The 10,237-nt window shown below is 41.9% G+C and overlaps 1 protein-coding gene across 3 annotated transcripts in view; it reads right to left on the reverse strand.

Annotated features, from left to right (window-relative positions):
* Positions 1-10,151, reverse strand: part of HOPX (HOP homeobox) — a 30,565-nt gene extending 20,414 nt beyond the window's left edge. The window contains exon 1 of one of the 3 annotated variants that reach the window (XM_060655747.3): positions 9,871-10,151. Coding sequence is in view for 1 of the 3 variants with exons in the window: in XM_060655746.3 (XP_060511729.1) it covers positions 9,612-9,673 (62 nt within the window). In the remaining 2 variants the exon portion in view is untranslated. Of the gene's footprint in view, positions 1-5,974; positions 6,094-9,611; positions 9,786-9,870 lie in introns of those variants that run through there. The other 2 variants (XM_060655746.3, XM_078446095.1) reach the window with 2 other exon arrangements.
* Between the last annotated feature and the right edge of the window lie 86 nt (positions 10,152-10,237).

Here is a 10,237-nt window from a genome sequence, read left to right on the forward strand (position 1 = left end):
CTCAAGTGTCCCAGGCAAACCTGGATACTGGTCCCCTTATATGTAAAATGTTAAACTTCTCACTTAGGTGAGGGATAGTAAAAACATTCCTGTTGAATTTAGGTATCTGTACTGCTGTTACAGATAAGCAAGATGCAGTTCTGTTAGAATCTTAGAAGACAGAAACATACATATCTAACCATGGTAATGAACAGAAGGCTGCGTTTTGCTCTTAAGAAAACCTATTGTTGCAGCTTTGTGGTTAAAAATAAGAGGATACACTACAGTTTCAAATTTCCTGACATTTCCTTTTTATTCCAGTTTGAATGGGTAGGATACAAATTTGTCTGATGGGGTGAATATGCTGGGGCCTCTGCCTGCTTTGGGTATTGTTACTATGGTTGTGCTAATGCTTAGTAAGTGTGAATGTTCATTACATCTCAAACAAAGTTTGGTCCTATGATCAAATATAAACAAAGGAACAAATACGGCTTGCACTAGAGATTTCCACCAGGCACAGCCATGTGCTCAGAGCTTTTCAAACCAGATAATCCAGGAGGGGAGAGACTTGTGAAGTAAATTGAATTATCAAATCTCTTTGAAAATGTCTGATGCCCTAATGCACCAGAAATCAGACAAATAGATTTCTGCTAAGGCAGTGGGCAGGGGGAATCTCAATGTTTTCTAAAGAAAACTATTAAACATAAAGAGAAAGTTACACTACTAAGGTTAGAAGCAAATAACAAAAAGATTAACTTTCTAAATAGTTTGTGGACAGGAAAAATGGCACAAGTAAGTCAAAATGGAAGATAATAAATATGCTTTTTATGTGTTAAGTTATTTTATTCATTTGTGGCAACTTATTTGGCTTCCTAATTCTGTTTGATTTAGAACATTAATTAAATTAATTAGATGAATAGGCTTCAGGGTAGGGAGATGTATGTTTGTTACATAGAAGATGAGGGGTGCTCAAAAATTTAAACACTGATGATAAAAATCATTCTGGTATTTTGTTTATTTATTTTGAGAGAGAGTGAGAGAGCATGCGTGTGTACAAGTGGGGGAGGGACAGGGAGAGAGAATCCCAAGCAGAATTTCACAAACCAGGAGATCATGACCTGAGCTAAAATCAAGAGTCTGACACTTAACCAACTGAGCCACGTAGGTACCCTGAAATCAGTCCGGTATTTAAAATATCTAATACAGTGAAGGGCACCTGGGTGGCTCAGTTGGTTAAGCATTGGACTCTTGATTTCAGCTCAGGTCTTGATCTCAGGGTCATGAGTTCAAGCTCTGTGTTTGACTCTGTGCTGAGTGTTAAGCCTATTTAAAACACACACACACACACACACACACACACACACACACACACAAAGGTTCATACCGTGAAGCCACACACAGATAACTGAGAATCAAGTAGAATTGTCCTATTGCTCTGTAGCCATTTAGTCACTTTAGATTTTTTTTTTCTGAAGAGGTTCTTATTTCTAGTGCCTGACTCTGAAAAGGGGCTCTCCATTTGTAATTCTGGGGACATTTCACCATGATTAATTTTTTGAAAATGTGTACCAGGTTCTACGATATTTTTGCCTGAGCCCTAATTACATAACAAGGAACAATAATTAGGGAGTTTCATGGTATTGCACATGTAGGCCTCTGTAACCTGTCTAATGCAAGCAGCTATAACTTCCTCAGGTTATTTGTACATTTTGAAATGTCTAGAAAAGACTCTGAAGAATGGAATTACCTCCTGTGCAAACCTACTGGAATCAATTATTTTTTTAATGGTCCAACCGCCATTCTTATTTTATGACTGTAATTAGGTAATGAATAAAATGACATGCACTTGGTACTTTCTGGAGCTCCAAAGTATGCCAAAGTCCAACCATTCATGCTGCTTGTTGCCATGCAACTCAATTATATAGCCCTTATTTTTTTACCCAGTTGTTTTTATGAACAGGTGTTCAACTAATGGGACAAACAGAGGGTGTGCAGCTACAGCCTTCTCATTAACATCACAAAATAATTGAAAAAAACAGATACTCCAGAAAGTCCATCTCAGGGGATAACTCTGAATCTAAAGTAGATCGTTTCTCTGAGCATTAGACATGATGCTGCAGAAAGGCTGGATGGAACTTCAGAAGACCCACACTCTGCTTCCAGCAATGTCACTTAAATCACCAAGTGACTTTGGATAACTCGATTGCTTTGAACCTCCATTTCTTCGTCTACAATTGAAGCTCTCCCTACCTAGCTATAATAATCCTACCCCTACCTATCTCACAGGTTTTTTTGTAGGATTCAATGAGATGGATTATGTTTATGAATAGCACTATAAATTATAAATACTATATAAATACAATGTATCATTATTAAGGTTCTAATCCCTTTCCTGGTGATTCAGGATCTAATGTCTGGCAACTGTGTTTTGCTGGATCTAATGTCCAGCAACTGAGTGCCATCAGGTTTTGCAATCATTAAAATATCAAGATTGAGCCCTGCAAGGGGCTCCTTACTGACAGCGTGGAGTCTACTTGGGATTCTCTCTCTCCCTCTTTCTCTGTTCCTCCCCTGCTCATGCTCTCTTTCTCTCTCTCTCTCAAAAAAAATAAACATTTAAAATATCAAACCATTTTAGGGGTGCCTGGGTGGCTTAGTCGGTTGAGCATTCAATTCTTGATCTTGGCTCAGGTCATGATCTCGAAGTTTGTGGGTTTGAGCCCGACATCTGTGCTGTCAGCATGGAGCCTATGTGGGATTCTGTCTCTTCCCCACCCTGCCCCTCCCCTACTTACACATGTGTGCCGGCTCTCTCTCTCTCTCAAAATAAATAAATAAACTTTAAAAAATAGCAAAACAGTTTAGAAACTTTACTGAACCTTATGACTAATATGATTTCTTAGAACATTGCATTTGCTTTGTCCAGGTAATCAATGACCAATATAGAGAAATAAAATGCTTCCAGAATTGACTAGCCCAAGTTGAAGAAAATGACATTGAGAAGGGGAGATCACTGAAGATCACACTCTTTAAGTTCCAGAATATTATTTCAGTCTCTTATTAAAGTCTTAGTAAATTACTAAGGAACTCAGAAAAGCTTCTAAATATTTGAAATACTAGATTAGACCTCGTGAGATCATGTGTCTCCATATCTTATGGACAATTCAGTATTCCGCATTGCTTAAAGAAAACATAGGTCATCTAGCCTACCCCTTTCCCTTCCCCTGCTCCCCATCAACCAGATCTAAAGGGTGTTCAACTATACATATGAGTATATTCATTATGGCATGCTTTGTGAGAACTGGAGACAACAGAAATGTCCAGAGGATTCAATAAGCAAAGAGTGCATATAAATAAGAAACCAATAAAAAGCAGTTAGAAACAATGCATTAGAAATATTAGAAATATAATCGGCAACATAGGTAGATCTTAAGAATATGGTGTCAAGAGCAAGAAAGAGGGTGAATGAGAGAAAAAATAGAATGAGATGTAAAACCTGAGAACCTAAGAAGGGTCTTGCGTGTACTACGAATTAAGGAATATGTTAACATGAGCCTCAAAACAAAACAAAGTCTTTAAAAATTAAAGGGTTATTTGACTGCCCCATCTTTCAGACCTTACCTGTATAATTCTTTCTAAGGTATTTTTTTGCATAATGAGGGACTACTTCCTGACTCACTGAATACCCTTCATGCTGCAGCCCCCACCAATATCTGGGCTTGGTTTGTCTACTCTCAGCTGTCCAGGTGAATGGCTGATGGTTGACCTCCATGACCACCCTCCATGCTTTTCAACACCATCATCAAATCGCTTTCTAGTCTTGTCCAAGTTAAATAACATCAGGCCCTTTTGCCCCTCCTTATGGATTTGGTTTTATTATTATTTAGTCATCTAGGAGTTTTTCTGAGCTAGTTCCAAGGACTCTCCTCCTTTTTAAATTGTGGAACCTGAACCGGATATAATGGTAATGAAAGAGGAGAGGACCTCCCACTTTCTCCAGTCCTGCTTCATACACCCCAGTGCCAGCCATCTCCAAAGGATGCTGTTCTACCCCCCAGAAAGAGCATGAAGAATACCTAATAAAGGGTTAGACACTTACAGGCATAAGTAAAATTAAATTAAAGTTCTTTTCTAAAATATATTTCACTCCTGGGAACCAGTAGACTAGAAATTTGGAAAGGAGTGAGGGGATATAAGAGCTAGGGACATTGTTTATATACGTTTTCTTAGGGAGAAACCACACAGGAAGGAAATGAAAGTACATCAGTGAAGACTAGACTATCTAAGCAGATCTGTCATTTCCTTAAGAATTCCAGGAAACTTCCATCGTGATCCTCTAGATCTACTGGCTAGAATGACAGCTATTAGTTTCGTGCCCAGTATATACTAAGAGATTAGAACAGATCAGTGTCTGCTTTAGATTGTTTCTGGTTTTGTTTTAACATCAAAGTACAGAGTAGTTCTGAAAGATCTGGCTGGGTTTTCATGTTTGGTCACATTGTATCAAAACTTCAGAAGCAAATTATAATAAGTTATATGAGGATGGGTAAAAATTAACTTCTCTATTTTTAAAAGAGCTTCTATCATTATCCAAACATGGCCATAAGCTAACATTAGACCCTGAAGCAAATAGAGTAACTTGACCTTGTGATGAACAATCCCCTGAACCCCTAGCATTCATGTTGAACTTCTCTTTGGCAAGCCAGTATAAATCTACCAGCTCTCCGTCTGGGCTGTACAGATACAGTGCTTCCCACAGGGAACCTGAGTCACAGAGGGAGTGAGTGACTTGGCAGAGAGGCCAGAATGAGGTGTGGGGAGGCCTGGGTTCCAGACCCAGCTCAGCCACCAACTAATCCTGAGATGCAGGACAACTCACTTTACTCTTGATCTTTCATGTATTGTATTCACAGGTGACCATATAGTTTATTGCTCAGGCCAAGTCTTTTTTAAAGTGAAAGGGGTGTTATTAATAATCCACTGGGACAACTGATATTTCCGGCTCCCTCTGGCTTTAAAATTCCATTACAGCTGAATTAGAGCTGAAAATAGGACCCAGGTTCCTGAACATGAGACCCGTCTTCTGCTCCCCAGGCCAGGCTGTCCTCTGCAGGACTCGTTTACACAGGGATTCTGTGAAAGAGTGTTCAGCATATCGCTTGAAGATTGATGAAGGGAGTTTCCCAGCAAATAGAAAGGATGGGCTGACTTGTACCTGTTTGGTCATGTATCCACACACCCGAACCCCATGTATGTTCAGAAACAACAGTACTGAGATGCCAAATCCACATCAGGGGCATTGAAAGGTAGGGTGGTCAAGGGAGCCAGGGCCAGGAAGAGAGCAGGTGCACCACCCCCCCTGCATCAGGAGAAGCCCTCTTTTTGCAGCCTCAAGCCAGGTCTCCACCAGCCTGCCCAAGGTGAGCAGACAGGATGGGGGACGGGTGTGGTCCAGGGGCTGCCTTGGGATCCTCAGGTGCTGGTTTTTAAGTAGACAGGATAGTACTTTATAAATCACTGTGGGCCATATGCCACCCTTCTTCCAACAACTTCATGTTTGCATACTTCTGTTGACCATCCCCATTCACTTGGCTTTTTAAAAGTTTGAGGAAGCCATCGACAGCATCTAAAAATTAATCTGGGTTAGGTCATGACACAGGGTTAAAAAAAAATGTCCAAGTGAACTAAGCCATTCCACACTAAGAGGATTTGTGAAAACAAAGGTGAAATGTTCAAAGAAAACCCATCCAAAGAAGCCAAAAATTCTGTCACTGTTATACAAAGCTATTTTACCAGTTGTGCAATCATGCCACTCATTTTAAAAAAAAATTATTTTTGGTGAAACTCTGAATGGCAAGAGGAGGAAACATCAGGCTTCCAAACAGCAGCATTGGACCAGTGTTGGTGGCCACCCTGATGCCAATAGCCTAATCCTTTCCCCTGAGGTTGAGTGCCCCGTGTCTCCCCGTCTCCCAGGAGTCAGGATGGTGCTTACCTTCTCCCTCCTCACCTTGCTGCTTCACTCACAGATGAAGCCAGAGGGCTCTGGACTCCTGGCTGCCTGCAGACTCTGCTTCCCCAGAGGAAGGTTAATTACATACCTGGCCACACCCCTCTTTAGGGACAAGACGTACCACATGCAGCTGCCACTTGCCAGCAAGAGCTTTCTAATTTCAGCTTTCCTAATGGAAGAAAGGGCTATGGAGGACCCAGAGTTACAGGAACTGAGGGCGCCTCTTGCCTCAGGCTGCAGTACTGAGTCCCCAAGGAAGGAGGCCCTTGTCCCTAAGGCTAGGCAAGCTGCTCTGCCAGTGCCAGCCTTCCATGCAGAAGAGGAACTACGTAATAATTATAAAGCCCTGTGAGCAGAATTTCTTGACATTTTATCTCCACTGTAGTGTCTTTAAGGTGGCTCTCTGTTTCCCAGAAAGATAAATGCTGCCATCTCCAATGAGCACAAAATGCAGTGAACAAAGAATAGACAAATTCAGGAAAAGCATTCTGTGAGGCCCCACAGTCTGTAGGGAATTCCCTAAGGGATGTGATTTGAGGAATTCTACGGCAAACCCCCAATCTTGGTATATCTTCCCCCATCAGGTTGCTTGGAAATTTTTAGGGATTATATATTTCGCCTAAAACTTTGATTTTCCTGATTGCCCCAAATGGTAATTATATTTATATAACATTTCAAAGAATTCCCAGATATGTTATCTTGCTAGAATCTAGTTAATATACTGGGGGGTGGGGAGGACATAACTCATTAAAACAATTATTGTGTATTAACATCATAACTTTAATTAGTTTTCCAGAGATGGATAAGCAAAGCCCCGAGGGGATGAGACCCTGGAAATCAGACATGTTTGGATGAGAAGGGAGCTGAGAAACCATCTAAAACCTGGCTAGCTGGCCCAGGCAGAGCAGGTGAGATGTGTGGTCCCATGGGCACCCCTGCACCCACACAGGAGCCAAGGTGAGAGACAGACAGAACAGCAGTAGCCACGAAGACAAACTTCACCCACTCATGCTTCTGCCTGGGGCCAACCTGGAAACCACAATGAAGAGCCCCTGTAGTGCCAGATAGACTCGTCCCAACGCTGAGAACTGTGCCAGTTCCTAAAGTAACACCTTGCCCCTGTCCCCCACAGAGCGCCTGGTGCCATCGGCTGAGATTCTTTCAGTAAGTATTATCTGGCTTATACCAGATATTTTTGAGGGAACAAAAGGAAGCTTTCGTTTTGAAACATCCCTTCTCACGTGTTAGCACAGTCCTTAAATAATGCACCTTTGAGGTTCTGAGTAATTCTTCCTGCTGTCGGCCCTGAGCGTGTCTGGATGCCAAGAATTTGCTTGAAATGCACGGGATGCCCTATCCTAGCTTGAGCTGAAAATGTGGTTTTGAGGACCCAGTAACGTTGAGATCCTGTTGCTGTCCTCCCTGGGTTCTGGGACCCAGTGGCTGTGTGGTCAGGGGCAAACCCACCCTCTCTCTGGGCTTCTCTGTCCTCCTGTGTCAGGGAGGAGTTTGGATTTGACTGCTTCTCATTCCTGGCTGCACATTAGAATCACTTTTAAAAACAATGCCAGGACTGCGCACCCAGGAATCCTTACTTAATTGGTTGGGGTGTGGCCAGTCCTGAGTATTTTTAAAAACAGTTTTCCAGGTCTGCAATTGCTGAGTTAAATGATCTCTGGAACCTTCCAGGTTCTATAAAAGTCCGAAATCCTGATGGTCTTGTCCTCCATTGTATTTATTGAATTAATTTTTTCCCAGACATATTTTTTTTTTAATTTTCAGTATGTTACACGGGCTAATTTTTAGAAATACCTTTAATCATATAGAAATGATATATTATTAAAGTATTGTTTGTTGGGGTATAATGGCATATAATACTGCATGTGTCTAAAATATACGATCTGATATATTTTCACATGTAAGTAATGGTTACCACAATCACAATAGTGAACATACCCATCACCCCCAAAGTTTTCCATACCCCTTGGTGATCCTCTTACCCCTTTTCTCTCCCATCCTCTTCCCCAGGTAACCACTGATCTGCTTTCTGTTACTATAGTTTGCGTTTTCTATCATTTCATACCAGTGGAATCATACAATATGTACTATTTTTCGCTTGGCTTCTTTTTTAAAAATATTTTTTTTTATATTTTAGATAGAGAGAGACTGAGCACAAGTGGGTGAGGGGCAGAGAGAGAAGGAGACACAGAATCCGAAGCAGGCTCCAGGCTCTGAACTGTAAGCACAGAGCCTGACACCGGGCTCAAACTCACAAATTGTGAGATCGTGACCTGAGCCGAAGTCGGACACTCAACCAACAGAGCCACCCAGGCGCCCCTCGCCTGGCTTCTTATTATGTCCTTATACTTCAGATATCAAGCTTTTTGAGAACAGGATCCACCTTTTATTTCTTTTCTCTTCCTCCAGGACCCCACCTTATTTTTGCCCCAAGAAACCCTTTAGCCATTATTTGCTTGATGGGAATCAGACCTTTATGACCTTAGAAGTGAGCTTCAGTTTGGTGTCCAACCCCCTGCTGCTTCTCTGTAGGTTCCTACTCAGCAGCTTCAGCTCAGTGTAAAAATAATGCATTAGCTTAAATGCATTCATTTGGGGTACGTGGCGTTCTAGGGCTCCAGAAAATGAGTGTTGTGTGTCAAGGTATGTGTTGAGGCAGGGGCAACTACCTGGGCAAGGTCCTTGGCTTTCACCGATTCTTAATCACTAGATTTTTTTTTTTTTTTTCAGAGAGAGAAGAGAAAGAGAGAGAGAGACGGGGGTGGGGAGGGGCAGAAAGAGAGTGGAGCTTGACTTGGGTCTCGATCTCACTACCCCGAGATCATGATCCCAAGATCACCTGAAATTGGACACCCAACTGACTGTGCCACCCAGGTGCCCCACCAGATTCTTGACCCAAAAGGTCTATACTATAGAATTTATGTCATGCTTTAGTTCTATTATAATCCTATATATATTTTACAAATATGATGTCTAATCGTAACTCCTCTACTGTCTGTCCCCTCTCCTCCCTAGCCCCTCTCCTTTGTTTTGTTCTCTGCCTGCTCTGATTATACTCTCCCTCCTTTGCTAAAGATCCTATAGGCCTGTTGAGTGGCAGTGTGGCTCCACAGGAACTTTTTGCCTGGCCCTTCTCTTTAAGACCTTCTCACCTAAGTCATGTGGAGTGTTGTGCCTCTTTAGTCAATGATTCTTATTCCCCTTTGTTTAGCACATTCCCCGAATACCTGGATACCCATTGTGCTCAAATATCACAAACCTATATTTCCTCAAAACCCAGAGTATGGGATTCCTTTTTACCTTAAGCAAGATCAGTGTTTGCATTGTTGTAAATTAGTATTATAAGAACCGGAACTAACAAGAAATAGCACTGCAAATTCACAATTGAGCCACCTCTACTTAATCCAGAGATAGCCCCTCTTATCCCACTATATAAAACACACAAAAAAATTTTAATAATACTGTGTCTGATTTTAGACTGAGATGAATAATAGCAACATCAGCTTCTAAATGATAAATCCCTATGTATCTGGCACAGTCACACAAACAGTGGTTTCCAAGTGGCTTCCAGAGATAGGAGAGAGCAAGAAAAACATCTTACCTTCTGGCCAAAAGGCCAAAATGGACTCTACCTTGCTCCAAGTCCACCTCAACCCCTTGCATGTTTGCAAGGGTCTGATACACTACACCCAGCAATGTTCTCTGGCTTCCTGCTTGGGACTAACTCTTAACTTTTATTCTCCCTTTCACCTCTATGCTTCCCCAGCAGAATAGTGACTATGGGAACTATAACATTTCAGTCCAGTTTCTACACAATCTCATTCCTCTGCAATAAAGGCAAACCTCTGAAAGTTACTTACGTGGCAGTGGCAAAGACAAGCCCTGGATTTGGAAGCTGAGTTTGCTGATGCCAGCCCGCTTAAATAGCTGGGTTGGCTGACGCAGGCTGTTGATAGCACGTTTATTTACGCCTGTGAGTGCACGCTCAAGCAAGGACCTGAAAAACCTGCGGTGTGGGCAGGAGGAAGGCAGCTGAAAGTATGCCGAAGTTACATCTCTCCTGGTTATTCAAGTTTGATATGCAGGCGGTGACTTCTGAGTTTTCATGGAACTTTCTCAGCACCACCTTCTTGTGCCTGATCTCTTTCTTAGCCAAGTAAGACTCTTCAACCAAGATTAGATGGGAGATGCTGCTGAGAGAGGAAGGAAGCAACAAAGGACCCTGAA

Source organism: Panthera onca, chromosome B1, assembly GCF_046562875.1.
Source record: "Panthera onca isolate mPanOnc1 chromosome B1, mPanOnc1 haplotype 2, whole genome shotgun sequence".
NCBI classification, from domain to species: Eukaryota; Metazoa; Chordata; class Mammalia; order Carnivora; family Felidae; genus Panthera; species Panthera onca.